Source organism: Strix uralensis, chromosome 9 (assembly GCF_047716275.1).
Source record: "Strix uralensis isolate ZFMK-TIS-50842 chromosome 9, bStrUra1, whole genome shotgun sequence".
Lineage (NCBI taxonomy): Eukaryota > Metazoa > Chordata > Aves > Strigiformes > Strigidae > Strix > Strix uralensis.
In genome coordinates this window covers 24,745,068-24,769,938 of record NC_133980.1, presented here as the reverse complement: position 1 = coordinate 24,769,938, position 24,871 = coordinate 24,745,068, and the positions used below count along the sequence as shown (strand labels likewise).

General features: G+C 42.4%; 1 protein-coding gene across 3 annotated transcripts in view; it reads right to left on the bottom strand.

Moving 5' to 3' along the window:
* The window catches only part of LOC141947086 (glypican-5-like), a 396,015-nt gene extending 385,185 nt beyond the window's left edge, over positions 1-10,830 (bottom strand). For all 3 annotated transcript variants that reach the window (XR_012630020.1, XR_012630021.1, XM_074877779.1), the window contains exon 1: positions 10,592-10,830. Coding sequence is in view for 1 of the 3 variants with exons in the window: in XM_074877779.1 (XP_074733880.1) it covers positions 10,592-10,766 (175 nt within the window). In the remaining 2 variants the exon portion in view is untranslated. The remainder of the gene's footprint in view (positions 1-10,591) is intronic.
* Positions 10,831-24,871: the final 14,041 nt, after the last annotated feature.

Genomic DNA, 24,871 nt, shown 5'->3' with positions numbered 1-24,871 from the left:
GCTCTGAGACATCCTACTTCATGTAAGCCTCCTGTCTCCATGCTGCTGTGCTACAACACTGCAGTTTTCCACCAGCAACTTTGCAACTCAACTGCTGTTGAGAGTTTGATCACTTCAAAACTACTTTTTCTGCAAGCTCCCCTCTACCATTACATGGCTGATTTGTGAATTAGTTACTTTGCTTTAATGAGCATGGAATTTGGTATCCCCACACTATATGTCTGCTACACAATTTCTTCTTCACAATACTCTAAAATTCCAAAGGAGGAAGAAACATACTCTTTGGGCTCAAAGACCCAATCAAGTTACGATGCTTAATGAGTCACCACATCTTAAATTAACTTCATTCATTCCAGGTGCACGTGTCCCAGACTTAGGCTGGATTCACTTATACAAAAAAAGCTTAATGCTGTATCTGTCACTAGTGCAAATACATAGAGCACTGTTTCAGGGCAGAACAAACATCCATGAAGGGTACTGCAAAGAGGAAGGTGAGATATAGGTTTTGCATTAGGAAAAAGCCCAAAGCAGTAAGGTAATTAAGCACTGGAATAAACAGCATAAAAAGGTTGTGATCTTCTATTACTGAATTAAAGACAGCTTAGCCTGGCTGCAAGTAGCAGGAATGGACCAGATGATCACTTCAGGTCCATTTCAGCACTATTTTCTATTATTCTGTTCTTTCAGCAGCTCTCGCAGTGTATTTTTCTAATTACACCCAGTTTTCACCAGATTACTCTCCCTTTATTCACATTTCCTAGCATAAACACCCAGGGCAAGCTGCTCTGGACACTAGCTCCTTTGGCACTACGCTGCTGTACCTTTTGTGAGGATTTGGCCCTTAAGATCTCTCAAGAGTAGAGCTTTAATTTCACAGCACGGATCTTGCTCATTTTACTCCATATTTACCGAGAACAAAGGGAAGACTATGCAAATGCCCTGCTACTTAGACCTGAACAAAGTGGAAGCAAACATGTAGATGTGAATGGGAGACATAATGGTATGAAAAAAAGCAGCCCTTTTCAAAAGTAAAATGACTTTGTCAGGGTCCCTTTGCACTATGTGCATGGATGATTTGTGACAAAACAAAAAAGTGCTAGCCTAGCACGTCACCCATGTCAGAGATTAGAGCACTTCAAAACCCTCAGTAGTTCAAGCACTTTCTGGAACTTGAAAGGCTTTCTTAGGCAATGCTTAGCTTCTTTATGGCTTTTACACAACTTTGATGTGCACCTAAGAGTGAGGAATCTTAATCTGAAGGTTTTCTATGGAAAATATCCATATTGTATAATAAATCACAAAATCTTGTCACCCTGATTTACATGAGTCAAAAGTTTGCAAAACTTTGTGCCTAAAGTTAAAGATTCTGAGTCATCATTTCGATACTCAAATAAGAACCCTGAATTTCCAAGCACTTAGTTACTTTCAAAAGGCTTCTCTAATAATAGCACTGGAATAATACTTCTAATCATTGACAAAGTATGGTGTGCAACGCAGTAGTCAGTTATGCAAGTGTCACTTTTTCCCCCATTCTCATTCCCTCTTTAAAGCAGAGATTTAAAGTTCCTTAATGTTAAGGGATCTGTGGAAACACAATCAATTTCTCATGTGTTACAAAACCTCTTTTCTGTGTGCAAACATGGATGTGTAAACATAAGCTTCATTCTCCCCCCTCACTATACACACTTAACCCCCAGTAGCATTAATGGGAATTATGCATGCATAACGAGCAGAGAACAGTCCCCTTATGAATAGGGCCCTTGTTGGAACAACGAATACATTTAACCATTAACATCTAGAGATGTGCTGAACTATCCAATTTAACTAGCTGCCAAACAAAGCTACCATGACCTATCTGATACTGTCAGGTTCGGAAGACGGCTCTCTGAAATTTGTCTCTCATTTGTTTTTAAAGGACTTCACAGTGGTCTGCACAGCAGAGCTGGGGCTCTTTGTCAAAATGAACTTCTCAGAGAAGGATGGCCCTCCAGAATGGCTGTCAAATCCACCATGTGATGGAAGAAGTCTTGAAAGGGGAAAGACCATGACCTCAGGAAGCAGAGTGATTAGAAGACCAAAAATCCATACATACACACTTCAAATGCCTATATATGTTGACCATCAGTATTAATGGAAACCCAGTAAGAACAGAGAAAGGCAGAATATGGTACAGAATCATATAAAGCAAGCTAAAAACTACGTATCAAAAGAACAGAGGGGAAAAGGCTGATTAAAGACAACATCTAGAGGAATAATTTTCTGTCTTCTACAGCTCTGAAGTTCTGATGCAATTGCCTGGCTACACTTGCTCTTTATTCCTATGTTTTAGCTATCAAAACGCAAGAGAGAACCTGAGAATATCATATGCATTAATGATACTTCCTAAGACTTTTGAGTCCACAAATAGCAAATAAATTTAATGGTATCATCTATAATACTTAAAACTCCTCCACTGTCTTAAGTTCTTTCTGTATTCTTTGAACTAGTGCCTTGAAATTTCACAAGTAAAAACTTTACATATTAATCATGCACATAGGAATACACTAAGAAGGTAATTAATAACCATCCTTTAAAGCTGATGTACTGACAAGAGTAAAATAGGTTGATTTATTCTCATGAAAGCGTATGCATAGTTCTTACCCATAATAAGAGGCAAGGTTGTGGTTGCTCCATCATAAATCATTCGCTAAGTACTGCTGAGATGCTTGGTGCTGTACAACAGCACTTAGAGCCCCAAGGATGTCCAGGACAGTCAAGCACTCTATAAAATTTGCCTATGAGACTGCCAGGGCAAGCCCTCGGCATGCCTGTGCAGCACCTGATACAGAAGAGACCACCTTCAATCCACAGTGAGCCTTTGGGTGCTACACTACAGAAGTGCAGAAACCTCTCACCTCAAGAGTAAACCCACCAGAGGCAGCTGAATTGTCTGCTGAAGAAGACACAGAGCAACAGAATTGATTATGTTGCATTTCTAAGCTACGTAGGTTTACTTGTCATCAGATGCCCCTAGACTACAGGACTCAGTATGGAATTGGCAAAATCTTCTCAGCCACTTGAGTTTCATTTGACACCCTAAAATGGGGATACAAATATTGTCCTTACATTCTTCTACAGGGTGGTCATAAGGACCAGTGTTGCTAAAGTAGTTCAGACACAAAGAGCTAATTCCAAGTATCAGGATTGCTTCAGAAAGTATTTAGTTCTTGAAACAGACAAAATGCAGCAATAAAAAAAATTATTCTGGACACCTGTTATCTCTTTAACAGAGCAGTTCGACACACAGTCCTACCACCCTTACTCCACAACACAGGTCAGTTCCCTGCCCGTACTGCTACTGGTCCAGACCACACATAGTCTCCTAGCACACCTGTATCTACAGAAGACCACCTTGGGTCATGAAGGACACGAAGGGAGAGAAAAATCCTTGTCCTCCTAAATCTGTACTATGTGATCCTGTGGACCCAGCTCTTAGCTTGGGACTCAGCTCACTTTTGTAGATCCAAACAGAACAAGATACTGTGCAGAAATATTTTGCATTTTTCCATCAAATAATATATTGCCTTCAAAAAATTAAAACCTAAGTGCCTGGTAGAAGGTGGAAACAGACTTGCTTCCCTACCTTTTTTTAGCCTTAAGAAGATAATCATTAAACATTAGCTAGGTACCTCATTTCATCCACTGATGCTGCTCAGAAGTTACCTTAATGTGAATGAAACAAATATCTGTAAATATCTCTTTATAGATACCAGGATGATTCTATCATATTAAATAGTGATACCTAATCAAGTTGACAGAGATTGAGAGACTAAGTATAAATTCTGTGTCATGGGCTTGGCTGCTGTTTAAAAATTGATTCTGATCCATCAAAATCCGTATTTTCCCCTAGAAGCAGATGCTGTACTCTAAAGTGTTAAATGATGAGTATGTATTTGAAGTATTATTAAAACATATGCCTCTATCATGTCATTTTATGCTTTCATGGGAGAAAGATTCAATTACAAAGAGACTTTTCAATACTTGGAACTACAGCTCCAGTTTTATACCATCTAAAAAGCAAAACCATTTTTAAAAAAAAAAATCCATTTTACTGCCCAGGGTGCATTTCACAGATCCTCGGGTTCATGCCAATTTTCATGATTAATCTTTATAAAAGCTTTTACTCATTTTGATGTATTTATTTTATTGATTTATACAGCTATTATTATCATGCCAACTTTGTTTCCACTTATCACATTAATGCCTTTTCATTAGTACTGCCCTTTGGTTAAGAACTGACTGCTCAGCCCTGTAATACTGGGGTGGGGGAGGGATATTTTTCTATTACTTTCCCATTACAATCTGATGGTAAAACTTCAGTGGCACATAAGGTGCTACAAAGGCAGCTCTTGGGAGCCACCAGTATTTTAAGGATGGGTCATTTCTTGCTAAACTTGTTCTCCATCCTGAGATCCAGTTCAATATCAGAATCACCAGATCTTAAGCCAACCTTTAAAAAAACCAATAAATCACTACACAGTCTTTTCAGCAGAGATTTCTGAGAGAATGAATAGTCCATGTGAATTGTAGGAATACTTGGCTCTTTCCCTTGACTCAGTTTGATAACAAGATGTGTGTGTTGGGGGAGAGTAGGTACTCTGCTGATTCTTGGATTCCTTCCCAAGACATTTGCAGGAAATGTTGGTCTGAACAGCTAAGCCAGTCATCTTACTCACCTGAACAAAATGCTCGTGCAAGTCACTGAGGACACTGTTTTTTCTGAGTCTCACTGATAGGAGAACTATAGATTTCCATCTGGCAGTGGAACAGCGATTCCATCTTTATGAGGCACTAAGTAAGTTTAAACAGATTTTTTTTTGCCTATAGATTACTCCCAGGAGGGCATTACAGAGTGGGCAGCTGGTCCTGTGTCAAACAGAAATTTAAGGCATGGGAAAAGAAGAGGGGAGAAAAAGATATTAACGCTGGTGTGAGCCTTGCCTGCATCCACAGTCATCACCAGCTTTAGGTCAACACTTCTGGTGACAGTCTGAGCCTGAAGAGTGCTATAAAATCCTGAGAAGATTAAGGAAGGAAGCATTCTTACTCCAGAAGAGCTGCAGGCTGCAAAAGCATAGCTTTTTTGCTCAGAACAGCTATCACAGCAAGCGGAGACTACAGCCCGTGACTGCCCAGAGACTCTGGAAAGCCTGCCTCCTCACTGGGACTGCCTCCAGATGAGAGGGGTGAAGGAAGGACAGCTTTCAGGCTCAGTTTCTAGTTCAGAAACCAAGGTAACTTCTAGCTTTTTCTCTCACATAAAGCAAGAATTAAGTGAAAGTCAGCCTGAAGAAATGAAGGTATAACTCACTGATATTTTGTCTGGCTGTGATTTACCTCCCTTTCAGGGCAGCTGTTCAGCAATACCCCTCAAAATAACATACCATGATACAGCCCACAGAAGGGGAAACTGAGGCACAATTGGCCTTGTTTTAGGCTATTCAGAGAGTGACAAAGATGGGAACAGAATCCATCTCACATTGCACCAGTACATTCCCTCCAACAGGTTGACAGTCTGTGGTTTAAACCACCAAGAAATCAGTGTGTCCATAAATAAGCAAATACTAAGTGTAATAGGAAGAAAACCTTCCATTATAGCGAGCTGTAAGTAATGCCAAGGACATTTTACAAGCTTGTTATAACTACCAGGATTTTCTAAAAGAAAAAGAAACCTCACAGAAACATGATTACTTTTTGTCCCTTTCCTTAAAATCTTAACCACCCAACACTGTTTCTAAGCATTAACGCAACTCTGCTCATCCAGCAGCCCTTTCTGCCACATCTTCATCCACGCTACTGAAGGCAGTCCCACACAACCACGTATGCAGGTGAAGAGTAAACCCAAGTATACATTGCAGTTCATACCAGAGGATTTTAGCCACTCATTCTGACAGGGCAAAAAACTTTCCAGAGCCAATAAAGCAAGTACATTTCACATCTGGCACACACCAGACTTATGAGTGACTTTGACAGAATGCTGCTGTGAGCAAAATGTGTTTCAGCACTGCACCTTTACTGGGGGAATTACAGTGTTCTCATTAAGATAATAGAAATAAAGAGCTGAGTGGTGATAAAAGAGAAAAACAGGAAAATAAAGTGTGGCATGACCCATTTCATAATAAAATTGCTGGTTTAATAAATAGTCTTGGATATATTCAAAAAGGGATCTAGCTCATGCTCCTTTCCCAGCATGATGGGATCCAGTCTAATGCATGTACCACACGCAGCAAGGGGTTTCTGGTAGGAATCTAGAACCTTCCTGTTTCTATTTAGAAAGTAGAATAGTTTTAATGTATAAATTGTTAATGCATGTCCAGCTCTGCTATGGGATATTCATTACATACACATGGTAATGAACACTCCTGATTTAAGGTGCAGGATGACAGTAGAGAATAAAAAGCTTTTAATAGGACTAAATCTGCCCTTCAGAAGTAAGTCCCTGAGCACAATCTGGGCAGCTTCTGTGGTCTTTGCAAAGCAGTAGAGCAGCAAGATAAGCAAATCATCCTTTTGGCAGTCCTCAACAAGATCATTACTTAGAAGGTAAAGAGTTCCTAGAATTCTTTTACAAGTGAGAAATATTTTCCTTGCTTACTAGAAATCAGCGCAGTTCTTCTATCTCTGTTTATCATATGTTTACAGACTTTTTTTTTTTGCATGATCATACACTAGTCAATAAACAAAAGAGATAGAACTGAGCCTACATAAATGGGAACGACGTTCTCGTGGTTACATGATTACCAAAGGGATCAAGAGGGCTACTTGTATTCTGGTTCTACTACATTTCACTGCCTGAATGTGGACAAATCACTGACTCCAGTTGGGTTCATTCAGTTTTCCTACTGTGAAGTTGGAAAGCAGTGACAGTCAGCCACCACCGTGCTCCATGCCACAGAAAAGCCTGTGAATAAACAGAACTTTAAACACAGTCTGTGCCAGTCCACAGTTATGCTGTAATATAACCCAGGGCTCACGGCAGCCCCATGGCTGGGAGGAATACCATACGTAGCAGTACGCATCAGATTTGAGATATCTAGACTCCCTGGAACCAAAGACTTAGTCCCCTGGCAAGATTAACACAGTCCTTCACCCTTGGAGACAGCATAAAATTCTCCTGCATCAAAATGTTAACCAAGGAGCTCCTACAAAAACATCCCAGCTCAGCCTGTGATAACCAAAGTACAAGATCGGGAACATATTACCTCATTTTCCAGTCAGGGGAAGACACACGCACAAAAAAATTTCATCTGAATCACAGCCAAGGCAGCGGTACCTTTACCTGACCAATCTGTTTGCTATTTGCAGCAAATTACCCTTGAAACATTCAGTTTGTTCCAGAAAAAGCAGGCTACCAGACAGCAGCACAGATTCCGCTAGCGGAGGAGAAAATCTTACAGACAGACCAGGGAGATTTGCTGCTCAAAAATGCCTGTCGTTTGGGCCTCTTATCCATCCCATGTCAAAACACTCTTCTTCCTTAGTCCTGCATTCATTAATGGACTACACTTCAGGGTGAAGGAAACTATGTAAGAGAAATTTAAGAGGAGGCTCCCAGGCATTCCTAAGAGCTCACTTCAAGAGGTGATGATTTTCAGAAGGGTTGCAGCCACATTCACATCACACCTTAAAGAGAAAAGCGTTTTTTTCCCCAGGAGTCTTCCTCCTTCCCTTGACGCTACATTTTACACAAAAGGCTAGCAGGTCCTGCCCAAAGTCACTCTCCATCTCACTGTAGGTCATTGCTGATGCCCCTCTCCTACCCACTTAGCAATCACAGCAACCTGTCTGCAGACCATGTACCATGGGCAGGCAGCTACCAGTCCCCATGAAGCTTGTATCCAGGATCCATCATTGTATCCAAGATGAATCAGTATGCAACTTCAACCCTGCAACCACAAGTAATACCACAGGAGGGTGTAGGCTACAAACTCTCCCAAGTATTTAGAGTTCATTTTATTACGGGTGAAATGGGTACCACCCATAAGAGGAGACAGAAAATATACACCTGACAGTCTGCCTGCTGATCCCTTGCCCGACATGGTGTTGGGCCTCTCTCCTTAACTAAGCTGCTGATTTTCCTGAAAGTTATAAGAACTTAATAATCCTCAAGACTTTAACCTCTGTCAGATTTGTTGTATTAGCCTATAAATACTGGCTTGAGATTAGCCAAGGGCTTTCAACATTTTCATGATCGAAGATACCTAGTAAACAGACAACAGGACTGCAAAAGTTCCATTTTTTAGAGAAAACAAGCCAAAGACAACATGCAGGCAACTGAGGACTGAGCAGCACCCCAGTGCATGTGCACAGGAGCAGAAGGTGGAGGGAACCTCTCCACAGACTTCGTTCAGCACTAGATTCAGCTGAGCATGCTGCTCTCCGGTGTCACCCCCAGCTGCCCACCACTCTTCCTCTCTTCTACTTTAACTGACAACTGTCAGAAGCCTTCAGGGCAGATGCTTCAATATTTGTGTGTTGTTAAAATGCGTAATAAAATGAGCCAGTCCAATGAGATGTCCAAGAGAAAGAGAAAAGCAGGGGGGTGGAGTTGCATTAAGCTATATTCACTGATAATAGCTGTCAGATGAAAACACTTCAGTACTTAATTAAAAGAGGACACAAGACAGGAGGCATTACTGCCTGGTAAGATACCATTAAAACACACAAGCTTTGGTGGAGCTGAGTATACTTAACGGACAGGGAAGATCAATATGCACCACTTTTCCTCAGCTCTCCTCTGCTCCAATCATCCTCTTGAAAAGAAACCTTTATGAGCTAAAATTTAAAAGCATATTACCCTCCCTCACCTTCTCTCATGCTATTTATTTTTTGAGAGCTTGTTATTCAACACAAAAGTTCAGTATGACACAAGAATACAATGAAACCTCTCTGAAGCATCACAGCATCTACACCTTCCTTCTGGAAGCACACAATCTTCCCCAAGTTTCATCTACAGTACTGGAGTTTTATAGAAAATGGAAAACAATCAATTTAATTAAAATTTCAGGAACTTCTTCCAGGAGGAGCTCAGTAAAGAAGGTTAAACTTGCATCAAAATGGATGAAAAGCCTTGTTTTACCCTTTTTTTTCCTAGCTTTTATATTTAGCTCTCAAGTAAGGTGTGATCTGATGCCTCTATCAGCAAAAGAGAACGGTACCATACTCCAACCTTCAAACTGCCATTCTTGCAACTCTCTTCTTGCCAAAAAATGAGGAATGATTCCTTGCTCACGGACAACTTTACAGCTATGTGTCATCTCAACTACTTCATGCAAAGCGGAGGTAAAGATCACCAGCACTGTGCAATCATTTACAGCCATAAGAGTTGCCACTTTAAGAGATCAGCCCAATGGCCTATCAAATTTAGTCCCCAAGACAGAAACTAGTGCCAAAAAACATATCCAAAACCCATTTAAGATAAGAAGTCTTTCCATCAGACTCACAGACTTTGAATTGAACTGCTTTAAAAAAAAAAAAATGTGAAAAAATTATAAAGCAACAACCCAAATTGGCATTTATACCACCACACACCTACAGGTAATTGTGCCAGTATGAAGCAGCTAGAGACTGTTTTACAGGATTGATAGTCTTGGCTTTTTTATTCCTGTTCTTGTAAACATTTCCTTAAAACATGTAAGAGTCAGGGATGTGACTTCATTACCTAGATAGATACATGGTCATTCATAGAGTTTAATCATTTTTTGACATTGTAATGTACTTTATCCCCTTACAATGAATTCTACAGGGTAATTGTAGAACACACAAACCAAAATTGTTTCTTATTATATGTGTGTTACTTTTCAATTTCATTGCTGTCACACTGTTCAGGAACTGTATGAAAAGACGAAAGGGAACACCACTCATCAACTTTCACAAGTATTAAGTGCTGCAGACTTACTGCTTAAGCAAAAGCTATGTTCCCTTGGCTGTATCCCTCCAAGGAGTTTCCTCTGTCTTTCCTTATGACGACCTACCTGAACTCCCCTGCCAGAGAACTCCTCCTAATTCAGAAGTTACGCTGTATTCACCAGCCTGCCCGAGGATCCCTCCACCCGGTCAGCAAAAGCAGCTTTCCTTAGCGACTCGGTTATTGAGCTGCCTTCTAAGAAAGGGATCCTCCCGGGAGGGAGCCTCTGCTTTGGGTGCTTCGCAAAGGGATCGCACCGGTCTTGAACACGGGGAAAAAAGGCCTGGTGCTTACGGTGCCGATCGGCAGCGATACCTGCACGATGTCAAAACCGAGGAGTCATTCTGGTCTCTTTTCCTAGGAAGTCTTTTAAAATTATTTCAGTAAGAGGTGTGCCAGAGGCGCCCGGTTCCCCGCTACCTGTGCCCGGCAGGGCAGCCGCCGCGGCTGCGGGCAGGGCGGTACACCGGCTTTTCGCAGCCAGGCGCGCAGCCCCCGACGGCGGCACCGGCGCCGGGGGAGAACCCCGGGCCGCAGGCAGAGGCGAGCCCCGCCGGCACGGCCGCCCGGCCCCGACCGTCCGCGGCACCCCGCGCCCCGCGGCACATCCCTCCCCGCCCCGCGGAGAAGCCACTCGGTACTGACCGGCCGTCGGCACGTCGGGGACCAGCTTGAGGGGCCCGATCTGCCGCAGCTGGAACGCCGTCCGCACTTCGTGGCAGCTGGGGGACTTGCCCGCCGCCACCCCGCCGCACAGCCCCGCCGCCGCCGCCGCCAGCAGCCACAGCCCCAGGACACCGCGGCTCCCGTCAGCGGCCATCTCGCACCCCCGCGGCCGCGGGCCGGGCCGGAGCGCTGCGGGGCGCGGGCCGTGTGCCGGTGGCGGGCGCCAGTCCCGGCGGCGGCGCTGCCCCCGCCCGCCTCCCGCGCTCCTCCTCGGCGAGCGCCGCCGCCGCCGCCCGCCCCCGCCCCTCCCCGCCCGCCCGCGGGGTCCGAGCGGGGCTCCGCCGCCGGAACGGGGAGGGGGGCGCGCGAGAAGGAGCCCTGAGGGCCGCCCCCGGTGCGGCCGCGCTGACACCGCGCCCGGCCCCGCGGCTCCGTGCGGGAGCAGCGCCGGTGCCGGAGACCGCGGGCGAGGCTTGGCCCCCCCAGCCCCACGGCGCTGACCCCCGGCAGGCAGCAGAAGGGGGCTGCGGGGCTGCTGCTGCTCAGCCTCGCGGGAAGTCGAGCCCAAAAGTTTTCACAGAGCATCTGCAGGGTGTGCGCCCGCCGCGAAGAGCGGGGCAGCAGCTGCGGGTCAATTCAAGTCCTCCAGAGCCTCAAAAGAAGGGAGACCGGGACCGGGGGAGGTGCGCTCTCAGCATGCGCTTGTTCTCCAAACAGGTACAGAGCGCAAACAGAGCAATAGATAGAAAACTCCTAAGCACTCCAGGTGGGGAAAACATGCACAGTTTGCTTCGATTCTGAAACTGCAGGCAGATGACGTGAAGGCTGTGGAAGAGTCTTCAGGAGACAAGTGTTAACTCCAGCCACAGTCACTGCAGAGACCAGAAAAAACTTTGCACCAGGAAACACATCCTTACCTACCAACTGCCTATACGAATTGTTGATTTGTACAAAAGCCGGCAGCTTCTGAACACATCCTGTATTGTTTTGGGGGACATAGATCCCTCCTGGGGCTGAGACCACCTTGAGAGCAGCCGGTGTCACCATCAGAGAGGTCTGCGATCTTTTCACTGCCCTGAGCATGCTTCGGTACCAACTGCTGTACCGCACAGTTCAGCACAGGACCGCGCTCGGCATCCATGAATATCTTCCATTTCACAAAAACAATTTCCAGCAAAGCCAAACCCCAAAAGTTTCCCACTAACAGCCCCATTTGCACTGTACTTTTCAGGCATATGGAGTACGTTATGAGCTACAAGAATTACTATTGTTTGAGGCCATTACGTCTGATTTCTTTAAGGTTACTTGCAACCCTCAAGATGCTTCTAATGTGCTCCTCGAGCCCACCTGCAGCTAATTTAACCGTTATACATTCCCATAGGTAGTAATGAGAGGCTGAGCTCAGTGCTGTAGATAGTTGCCTGAGTTGTATTTTAATAGCTAGAAGCACAAATCCTTTAAGCAATTTGCTTGTAATAAACTTTGTTCCTATCAAGACAGCAAGAGATTAATTCTCTCTTTTTTGGAAAAAACAACCGCATTTGATTTGGAACATTTAACTTGTAAAGTTAAAAACAAACGTGAAGAACAAACCAGACATATAAATCAGGCTTCTACAGTGAAAAGCAGAGAAAAAGTCACCTTATTAGAAGCCTGCTCACCCAGGTCAGAGCAGCAGCCCTTTGCTCATCCTGCAGCTCTCAAAGGTCACCACAAGAGCCCAGGGCAGCAGGGAACGAGATGGTGCACCTGAAGGGCTGACCCCAAGAAGTCCAGAGCTCATGGACACAGGCATAGATTGCCTTTTTTTTCAGCTTGATATGAGTTATACTTCCAGCAAGGTTTAAGTTACATACACATGCATTAACAGGATCAGACCCCAAATCACAGTGGCAACAGGTAGATTAAAGAGAGATGAGGGAATAATCAGCATGGGTGCAAGAACAATTAGCATCATAAGGCACAGCACCCCGGCTGCCTACCTATTGTCCAGCATGTGGTTTTATGAACCCAAGGAAGAGGAACAAGTTGCCCCAGTTGCATTTTGTTTAACCTTGGGCCCAATCCTAAAAGACCCTATTCAGACAATACTCCCATTGACTTCAGTGGGAGTTCTGCCAGAAAAGAAATGGCAGGATGATGGATCTGATGAATAATTTACTTGACGAATAACAGCATTATTTGGCATATACATTATTCTATGAATAGCATTTAATCAGGCCTGTGCAAGGGCTCAAGTGGGATTTTTGCCACTGTTTTCTGTTGGTGGCAAGTTCAAATCCCAAATGGCTAATCCTTTTCTAACATGATTTATTTTAGTGCCTCATCTTTATATGATGGGTGCTCTTTTTCTCACCTGTCTTTTTCTGGCTACATTGTCATGTCTCTTATTTGTATTTTTTAATTAGTCCTCATATTGTTAGCAGAGGACGATCCATTACATTATCATCTCCAGTTCCCCTCCTCTACTCAAAATCCTGCTAAGGAACCCAAATTACACATGTACACAAATACAACAGAAAATTCAATGTCAGTGAACCGGAATGTCCATATATGTAATACTTGTTACTTCAATATGTAAGGAAACACTTATGTTTCTTATGGTTTTGTAATAACTATATTGAGAAGCATTAAAGACAACCCGTTATGTTTTTCAGGTTTGAGTCTGAATTTTTTTCCCCTCTGCAAAAAAAGTATGTAGACTCCCACACACTGTTCAGGTCTAGGTTTTTGTCACTGATTACATTTTTTTCCTTTTTCTTTTTTTTTTTTTTTTTGTTAAATGTAGTGCAGATAGGAGAAAAGGAAAAGAGAAAGTTTGAGGCTAAATTAGGAAACAGGCATTTCTTGATCACTGACATGTCTGAATATATTTAGTTAAAAGAAATGTTCTAGAACATGCTACTCAATCACCCCCAACAGTAAGATGGTCATTATCACCTTCAGTAGTCACAGGTGATGTGCATGCACACATGCTCAGCACAACCCACAGCTAAATGCTGGCCTCCCTAACAGCCCTGCACCTCTGAGCTGGCACTTAACCATCACACCTCTTTCCTGACACTACTTTGGTGACAAAGTATAACCTTCTGGCACCAATGAGCATGCAAGAGTGCTACTTAAACCCACAAAGTGTAAAGGGACAGGCACCTTAGGTCTTTCTCCCTACAAAATGATGATCAGACCCAGTGTCACATTTGGGTGCGACTCATTTCCTGGAGGTCTGACAACACACAGCACAGGCATAATACAGTGGACCCCAAGTAATTTTGGCCCTATTTCTCCAAAACGTGCTCCACATGCAGCAGGGCAGTCAGATTGACTTTAGTGGACATAGTCAGGTGCTTAATGGCAAACACATGCCTAAATGCTTTGCTGGAAGAGAGCTACAGATAACAGAAGAGCTATTTAACTAAGTATTGTACATGACATTCTACCACACTTCAGCAATTTGCTTGGAACAATCACAGTTTACCTTGTCAACAGGTGTCTTGTTTTTTAACAAATGAATATTTATTAACCACACATCACTGAGAACTGTATCAGTACTTCTTATAATGAATAGCAATATAAATCTGCCCAAACAATCCGCTCAGTCTTAATCCTGCTAAAGTGACCACAATACTCAGCATGAGCTTTGGATGTGTAAGAAAAGCTGGGATCAGGCCTAGAAACAGGGTTTTGTATGCCTGTTGCCTCAGCCCTTCTCTTATTGAATATAGCTGGAGCTTTGCCAGCAATTTAAATGGAAGCTGGACTAATTCCCTTATGTTTAAGATAAGCTCATCTCCAACAGTGGACTTCCCACCAATGGGACTTAATGGGCACAAGGTCTGCCCTTGCCAATTCAGCTGCCAGAGTGAAGCCTTGCTGCATACATCTCAGCCATTCCAGGAAAGTTAGTAACCTAGTCTTTAAAGCCTTATTTTATCTTTAGAGGTCCAATTTTCCAAGGTACATGCTTCACTGAATCACCTGTGGAACTCAGCTGACTACTCAGAAGTAAAATTAAGGGACCTGTTTAAGTCACTGGAATGAGCCCAAACCACATGCTGATTTTCATTTAAAAAACAACTTAATCAGCCTCAAAAGAAATGCAAAATCCTCTGTCCAGAAGAATCCGTAATTAAGTTTCTTTTTTCAGGTTTTTATAATTTTCCATTTTCCTTCTTTTAAGAAAGTTAAATCTATTTTCTGAAGACTACTATATTTCAAGTCAGAGCAAAATTTAAAGCTGAGTATGAAATTTTAAATATAGATTGTAATAGTAAAAAAAGTAATGCATGAAATATTCATAACTATGCCAAGAGTAAAAAGCACTGCTAGGAAATTATTTCTTAGTAATTTTACTCAAAATTTTCTTATCCTGTTAAAGTGATGAATACTATGAAACCAAAAACTACCAGCATAAGCCGATAATTCTCTTTTTCTGTTGTTTAGAGATCCCATTTCCTTCTCTTCTCATTCACTCAAAGTACTGAGCACAAGGAGAATAAGTATGCTGCCATACCATGAATTATTTCCTGTGTTGTATGTACTCCACATGGAAAAAATGTGTGCAGACCTTTTTGATGGTCAGAATGCAGCAGTATTCCTGGGCTGCCTCATTATTTCATGGGTATTTTTCACTTTACCAGACCTATTCAAATGCACAGTTTAAAAGTGCCTGTTGTACTTTTTTTTTTCTGAAAGAAAAAAATCATGCCTGAAAGGCACAGCTGCTAACTATACCATAACACTCATTTTTAAAAAAATTATTAGACCACCAACCAACAAAAGATGTATGAAAGAAATACAATTGGTGCAACAACCCAGCAAGCCAGGACAGACACTAGTTAAGAGAAAACATCCTATAGACAATGCTGAAGACAATCCCACTTTTTCATCATTTTTCTAGTATTTCCTTTTAACAGTGAGAGCACAATTATTTTTGTTCAGACCAAAAATCCTTTAGCTCATTGACTTGTCTCCTCTGGCAGAGGTCAGACCTACTATGCTTATTTAGAGATTACACCATGTGCAACGTATCAGAGTTCTCCCTCTCCAGATCACAATTTCAAATCACACCCTGGCCTCCAGAGACTGCTATGTATTTTCTCTGACATCAGCTGAGAACATCAGCCTAATCCCCAGAAGAGCAGATTTTTTTTGTCATAAAAAGATTGCCCCAAGAAACAGACATCTTAAAACCTCCCTGGAGATGTAAGGGAGGAAAAGGCACACAGACTTTTCTTACTCAGAAATACAGCATCTCCCAGGGCTGATAACTGACACAATGCGTGAGGAACACAGCATGAAGGTGACTGCATGGTAACAAACCGTTTTCCCATCTCAGTAATACCAGCTCGTTCTGTTTGAATTCTTCTTCCTCAAGCATCCTGGTCACTGAGCAGCTGAGAAGATGAATATAACTCTTTGCCCTTATCTGCATGGCTCAGCATACAAATTAATTTAGCTGGGACAAGCAAGAAGGTTCTGAACTTACTCATGTGAGAAGCTGCCACACACAGCCCCAGGGAAATCAAGCAGATTACGCTCAAGGAGTAAGGGTTGCATAATGTAAGCAGAAGTATCTAGCTCTAGTTTCACGTACTTCAAAAGACCAATAACGGAAATAGGTTTCATATTGAAGAAGTCAGTAACTTATCATGCACCTTTCAGAAGTACCTTCTCCCAACAACATTAGAGTAATATCACAGTGAACAAGAATTCACAGTTGGTTCCATGAACACCAGCATCAAACTCACAGTGTTAAGGATTATAGTACAGGGACATCCCACCTGCCTCTGAGGGAACAGTTCAGGTAATAACACAGCAACAATCCTGCGGTGACTGTCCAAGAGGTCTGCCATCCTGAGCTGTGTGGTGGCCTTAGCCTGGGGCAGCAGCAGCTTGAGATTCTCCACCTTGCCTTTCCCACAGGGTACAGGCAGGCCCAGAGAGGCAACCAGACAGGTGCCTCATTAGCAGGGACCTAGTGACATTGTGAGGATGACCATCACACTGCCATTCAGTTCTTGGTAGAGTACAACATTTTCTTAAAATCTTGAACTTCATAAAAATACATTGCTAGAAGAACATTTATAGAAAGTAATTTTTTTCTCTCCAGAATGGTCCGACAGGCTAGTCGCACAGGACAGAGGGATATGCGGACTCTACTGCAGGTTGTGACAGGGCATACATGCTCCGTTGAGCAGTTGTAATGCAAAGCAGCCACTGCCTTGCCTCCCACAAAATTTGTGCTTAGAGCTTCCATAGTGACAGGTGTACAGCATCACATTTAAAGTGCCAGATTTAACCTTAAAACCTGCATCAAAAGCTGCCTGTAATTTCTGATAACCTTACCAGAACTCCTGGCTGTTTCCTCCCTGACAAGTAAAAATCACATGTTGGATTTCGTTAACTAAAATTGTTAATTAATTCAAAACAGCTTCTAAAAAGTCAATCTGCTCTTCTTGGAAAATAGTGCCCTTATTCAAAGACTTATGGTACAGAACAAGTTCACCTTCCAAAAGTACTATTTCATAAAAAATTAAAAAGATGACATAATACTTAGAACTGTGAATAGCATCATTGTAATACTTGTAATAGCTTTTGCTAGCAGGACAAAATGGCCCAACTTTCATTTGTCTAGCTGGGCACTCAGGAAAGATTATTTTTAACTATGTGTCAGAATTTGAAGTTAATTAAAACTAATTGCCCAGTGTATTGTAAGTGATGCCACTGTATTTTCAAATAGCTCTGTTTCCATGGGATGATTTACTTAACACAGGTGTCTCTCATTGACTGAATGCTGGGTTTGCCTTAATTGTATTGTTCAAGTTGTTTATCTTTCCTTTCTGCCTTGCAACTTTACATGAAGGGTCATAAATAGCAAAGTTCATAGCTAAGACTGACACTTTATCAACATGAGAAAAAGCATCCTAGAATATAAACTAGTTTATCAAAATAAATGAACTCCTCTGACATCTCACATTACTGTTCCCACTAGCCACCACTTTCTGTCCTCAGAATACTTGTTTATGTGTTCAGCTTTGCAGCAAAACTTTATAGCTCAGAACCACTGTAGTTCTTAGCTGGTACAGCAGCATTCATTATCTTTACCATATGGATGTGAAGTAAAGTAAATCTCTTTAATGAGAACAAACATACAACCAGAAAACATATTGCTGTTACTCCCACACATCACTAGCATATTTGCAGACCTATTCAACTTTCTGTGTGTCCAGAGTGCAAGTCTCCACATGCTGGATCACATATAACAGTAGTACCTCCTCCCTTCATGGAGAGGGTATGAAGGATGTGAACCCAGTGTTAAATAAGGGCAAACATAACCTGTGTCTGGAAGGAGTACAGGAAAGGGAAGAGAGGGCTTTGGATTTCCAGCACGACACAAGTTGTGCCTAGTGAAAAAGCATGACCCTTCCTGCAGCTATGGCAAAAGCAGGCTGGTTGCCATCACACTCATGTATGGCATGGCAGGTTCACATCGCCTGCTCGCATTAGTTTATGGATTAGCACATGTGCCTCCAACTCACCTAACTTCCCCCATCTGACACTTGCAAAGGGTGCTAGGACTGCTGCCAGCCTCATGGCATCCCACCTGCAAACCCTGATGTTGGTAGTAATGCAGGCACCCATGGGAAGCCTTTGCCATGGCACAAGAATCATTCCTTTCCTTACAATTTGGTTGTAGGGGTTACATTGGGGACCTAACAATACATCTGTGTGAAGTTCACCAAGCAGCCAGCATGTAGCACCTGCCCTTGATCAAAGCATGCTCCAGTCAGCACACACAGCATCATAAGCACCAACAACCAGTAGGGAGTCTGAGTAGGTCCTGAAGGTAACTTTTGTTGCTATGGAAAAGTATTATAGGGGACCAGCTGCTGTATAATTATGTTTTCTAGCCTAAGAACATACCTTCAAACTTATTTGACATACACAAACTTGCCTCCTTCCCTGAAGTCAAATCTTTCCCAGACCCATCCCAAGTGCCAAGAATCCTCTTCAAGCTGTGCTCCACAGAGCAGGTGGTGGTCAAATGAGACAGGAAACTTGCTCTGTGGACAGCCTTACACTTCTGGGTAAGAGCCTCTGCAAAGCTACTCAGCACAAGTCATCCAAGACTTGCATAGAGACCCACTGGGTATTTGAGCTGCTGAAGGGGAGGACTGTGTTAAAAAATGCTGGCATGGAGATAGACCATCATTTATCAGGAAAATCTGCAGTGGAGAGAGGAAGAAACTGACAGACATGAAAAAAGCGCCACATTTCACAAAGTCCAACTTCCAGATGTTAGATCCATACGATACTCCTAGTCCACTTCATAATGAAGGACAACAGCAGCTTGATAGCCTGGAGGCGGGAACAGCAATAGCAGAACAGGCACAAGTCAATGCTGAAATATGCCTGGGAAGTTTGCCTATGCAGTTTGAAACATTTGTTTAAAATCTGTTATTCATAAAAAATACATGTTGAAAAGAGCTTTTTCTAATTGGCATTCAATGTTGTCAGTTTTAGACAAACACCCTTGCTAAAGATCTCAGTGCTGAAGAGTCTATGGTAAACATTTCCAATAGGAGAATTCTGGAGAAGAAATCTGCGCTTCAAGAAAACTGTGAAAAGCTGCCTGGTTCTGTGATGCTGGGGCAAGTCCACTGTCCTCAGTTTCCCTCTGGTTCAGCAGCTGCCCAATGTGTTCACTCCAATGGACTTGTAGAGGTGTCCCTCAGAGCAGGAGCTGGAAATGGTGAAACTGAGCAGGTCTCTTGCATAACTTGGCCTGAAGGATCTTTGTTAGGGCAAATGCTCAACACCTTTGCGAACTGAGCAAGTGTGGTGGTACAGACTTAGAAAAATAAAAAGCACACACACTGGGGTACGTTTTAATGTATGCTGCATGTTAGAGGTACCACTGCATTTTTTAAGAACTATATTTAAAAACTGATTTCTTTTGGTTAAATATTGAAAGTCATCTTTTGCTGTTTTGTCTTACCCCATAAAGTGACTTGTTGATCTAATGCAAGAAGAAATCCTGGAGCTGAAAAGTGGTTTTCAAAGTGAGGGAACTTGAATGCGACGGCTCAATTAAATCTGTGTCAGTGCAAACTTTTCCCTGTTGGTTTTGTTCATGAGTTCCACAGCAATGCTGCAATTCTTCACATAAGTGACACAGGGGAATTTGATCCCTTTAGCTCCAGTCCTAGTCTGGGACTAACTCTTATCAAAGTCCACTGATTTCAGTAAAATTTTTTTCCCTGTTGCAACAGATCTATATTAGTATTTCTTGCCAGTAGATCAGCAGTTTAAATTGCAACTTGTCTGGGGAGGCAGGTCTGCAGCTTCTTAGTGATAGGAGTTTCATGGTGCTGCCATTAACAGAGGGTGTAACAAGCAATGACAAACCACCTCTGCTTGGAGGTCAGTCTGCCGCCACCCCTCCCTCACCACACCTCCTCCCACAGCGCTCAACACCGCTCTCCAGGATGCCAAGCAGGTACTGGCTTCCTCTGCTAGACACTGTATTTTTCACGCACATGACTAATCTCTCTTCTCCAAGAGACTGCAGGAAAAAGTAGATGAGCCCTGAGCAAGTATAAATTAATGCTGACTTTTGCTGGAATAATGTACTCTCTTGAGCCTCTGCATCTATGACGCCAATAGAGGCTGCTGGCGACATGAGTTTATATGCATCTTTCTGCTAAATCAGAGCATCACCTGCACAAATCAAGCACTTGGGAGACATCATGAGATTTGTGACGGTCCCTGGAGGACTCCAGGTCCATAGAGCCGTAGCTGGATTCTTAGCCATCTATTCTCACTGACTGCTGGGATTTCTTACAGGCAGTTTTTAGTGACAAAACTGAGGATAAATCCCACCCGTATTTCACAAGGTAACAGGCAAGCTTTCTTTTACTTTGAAGTACAGATTACTCAGTGGTGATAGCGCTGCCTATTAATACATAGCTCATTTTCTTTCCTCAAAACCAAGTCCAGGGCTGGTTATAAGTGGCTTTCTGCCCTGCACAGTAAATCTGGAACAACTCTGGGCCCCAGGACATGATGCCTATCCTCCTCAAGTTCTTCACACAGTTGAAGAGTTGAATGAATCGGGATTTGTCTACCTAGTGGCAACTGTGTGCCTAATCCAAGACTCCTCAAAACCAGTGCAAAGCTCCTGCAACCCCAGTGAGCTTTGGGACAGGTCTCCTGTGGCTTGGTGATCCTGTACCTGCCTCATCTCTGACCAGAGACAAGGGCTCGTGCCATGCTGAAACTCACAAGGACGTCACCCACTTCCTGCTCTGTTTTCAGACTGACCTTTGGGGAAAAATCGACAGGAACCTTTGGCCTCCAGGGCAGCACTTCCAGATCACTGGGAGGACCTCAGCCTGAAGATGGGGACACTGGTGGTTTTTTTGATAGGATTTATATACTCCCACCAAGCAATGTATTAGCCACAGCTCTCCTCACTGACTGCAGTGGCACCGTTTGCAAAGTCAACATGCAGGAATTTAGCCCTTTAAGTTATGAGTTTAAGAAATACATCTATCCAAAACAAAGCCTTAAAAGTCATCAGTAAAATAGATACTAGGACCTAGTATATACTCACAACCAGAACTTGCACTTATAGATCTTGATATGTGTCAAGCTGCTTTGTGAAGGCAAAGATAGTGAGATTCAGTTTTAGCTCTGATATGCCACTTAAGCTGTGGCATGCTTCATTTGCTAAAATGGAATATAATATGTCTTTGTATTGAATTATACTTGGGTTGGTTATTAAATGAAAACTATTATTCCATTATAGCCGTAAGAAATGGAAATGCTGCATATAGCTATGTGCAATCCATTAACTGGCTTATGGAGCCGAAGACTCTTCAGAGACCATTACAAATCCATCCGATGTCCCTCTCTGCCAGATTTTACATGCTGATATCTGCACTAGATGCAAGAAGCATAAGACCATATAGAACCACTATTAATCAGGCTTTATACACTGTTTCTGCCAAGAAAAACAAAGAATATTCTGAGCTTAAACTTATTTCTTGTGTATTGTTTTTAGATAAGCATGTGATGCATGGAGAAAAACCTAACTATTCTAGTCAAAGTACAGCATGTTAAAGAGTATTCATGAACAACTGACTTGTATTAATGTCCACCTTAACCTGCCTCTTGCAGGGCAATAATTAACCTAATACATAATAATTTCCTTCCTGCTTTGGAAGGAAAACTGCACCTTGAGGATATTTTCAAAGGCACAAAGTGGGAATAAACAGGACAGTTGCCTTAGCTGACTAACAGACTTTTGAAAATCTTCCCCAATACTCCTTCTGGTATATGATCTTTTTTATGAAGCATGCCATTTTTTGTGTGGCAAACCTTTAATACTGGAATTATTTACAATGATTCAGCACGATCACTTGTTTTTGCAATATTCTTTGAAACAATCTGATCATCCAGCTATGAGTCTGCATGGATTGTGTCTAAAAAAAGGTCACGTTTACAGTGTGAAATTGATCTTTTGTAATTTCCTTGGTATCATCTAACGTGGGAGGTCAGCTTGGATTTAAAATGACACAAAGACACTGACTCAAAAAAGATAGTAGTTAAAAGCAAAAGTTTGATCCAAGTTTCAATTAGGAATGTTTTGTTACCCAAAATGAGTCTTTCCTCTTGTTTTTATTTTGCTAAGAGAATTTTCCAAGCTGGCTGATACAATCGGTTCTCTTCTTTCTCAATTATCCATTACATGCTCACCAACTCACATAAGTACTCAAAATTTTATCTGGAAATGGTTATCACTGAACAGGATTTTAGCCACCTGTGACTCTGAAGAGACAGATTGACAGGATTTATGAACATGTGATACAGAAACTACACAGAAAATGGTTTGTCCCCAAAAGAGAGAAGAATACTCCAATGAGTTGCAAGTAGCCAGACATTTTGTACATAGCAGCATTCAGATCAGGATAGGCACAGAAAGAACACCCTTTTAAGGGTGGGTGAGATGGGGAATCCAGACCTAAGCCATTGAAAATGGACAGCTGGCTCATTTTGACAGTATTCAAGATAGCACTGAGCATCTATTTTCTGATGGTCAGAGGCCCGTTCTTACTAACATCTAAAAGAGAGAGAAATGCAGAAAACAGACAAGAAAGAACCAAGTAAAAATGGTGAGGTACTTGGAGAGAACAATAGCATCTACAGTTCAGCATGTTAGGTCTTTCATTGCCAGAGCTTCAAATATGTCTTTACTTAAGACAAACAAAATCCTATGTAGTTAGTACATTTTCTGGCAATAGAGTGAAAGCTGATGTACTAAAAATGCATGACTCATGCAGGCTGTTACATTTCATTTCCTCCTGAGTAAAGACGACTGCTGTCGTCTTTGTCTTGGGGCAAACATTTTGGATAATCTACTTTTGACACAACCCTAAGCAAGTTGAGAATTTTCTCTGAGCCAGTTCCCAACCCCTCTTCCAAACTGAATGCAAAAAGCTGATGCGATTCCTCAAAAGTGTGAGGTGGCTCTGCAATGGGTGTGGGCTGCCTTAGCAAGGCAGTAATTCATTATCTAATTAGCTGATCTGAATCACTACCACTATGCACATAGGAATCTACAGGTGTGCTGTGACAACAAAACATTTTTTTTGGCAAGCCTGTTGTGATCTTTCGTAGCCCATCACAAGAGTCAAAAAGACAGCCCCACCTCCAAAATACCCATCTACCTTACAGGAATGAGCTCCGAACTACAGGATACAGGAATCAAAAGGGTTTTTTCCTATTTTTGTTGACCTATTATTACCAGGGGCAGTGTTATTTCAAGTTACACTGCACTCCACCACCAGGAATTGTCCTGTGGACTTCCTTCTTCATTCAGTAAATTCATTCAAAAGAGCTGAGAGCAGATGCTTACACAGAGGTGATAGAGGAGGGAAACCTGCACAACTTGGCAGCATCTAAGAGCATCTGGTAGCAATAACACATCAGGGATTGCTGTTTGACTTAAAGAGAGTCTCTTCCTAACGCAACAATCTTCTACAGAAAACTCTTCTCAACTGTCTATGAAAATGCTATAAATTCATTTTCTTTTTACTTTTCTTGCTCTCTTCAATACCATGTCTGTTCCTCATGGGTAAGTGCCACACTGATGTATTTCATTTTATACCCCCCCACACACACCAGTGTTTTTGAAGGAGAACAGTCATAGGAAATAGGAGAGATGAAGTATCAGAGCAGCCCAGAAAACTATCTGGGAAAATGTGCTTGAGGGGAACATCTTGCTGGAAATGGGAATGGGAGATAATCCACCTTGCTATCTCATGCTCATGGCAAACATGCTCTTTCTAGACACATATAAGCTCCTCCTGACATCTGATCAGTTCAGGCTCCTAAGCTCCTTCCCAGGACCTCTTGAAAAATGTAAATGTATTTTTTAATGCCCAGGCTAAAAATCCAGGGAGCCGCAATCATACAAACTCCAAATTCTTTTAATAGAATAATTTCTTTTAGTAGGAGAATTCAACTCTATTGATACCTCAGTTCACCCATGAGAAAATAGGCCAGAAAGCATCACTTTTTCCAGGATAAGAGTATTCTTTATGTCAAGCTGCCTGTACTGAATAATTTTTCCTAGTTTTATTTCCTTTCTGGAAAGATTTCTTCCTCCCAGTACTTGTTTCACAACAAGAGAAAGACAGAAGTATACAGAAATTTGCAATCAGGACTTCCACAGCTGTTCACCACAGCAGGGAAATCATACAAATTACTATCCTCCTGTGTCCCTTGCTGTACCATCATAAATCTGCATTCCCATTTCCCCTGGCACAAGGACAGTGGAGTTTACTGAAACTGGCAGAGCCAGGAGAACCAGCTCTCATCCTTATTACTGTCTGACTGCAAGAAAAGAAAACCGCTTTGGTAGAGCACAGAGCATTTGGAGGTCTCTTTGCATAGGGCCAGGCAACTGTGGAATTGCAATTAGCTGTCAGAAATGGGCACAAAAGGGCTGCTTCTGGTTTTTAGGTAATTGCCCTCTTCAGAGGGAGCCTCTCTGTTAGGAAGCACCCTGCAGAAAAAGGCACTGTCACTAATTTAGAATTCCACCTGAAAAAAAGGTAGGAATTCCACATGAAATGTAAGATTTCAGCAAGTTGGGGAAAAGCTCCAGGGGGAGGTAAAAGTTCAAACAGAAGCATAAAACTTGCTATTAAAAGTCAAAGCCAGTTCAAAGTATTTCATATGCAGAAAAATTCA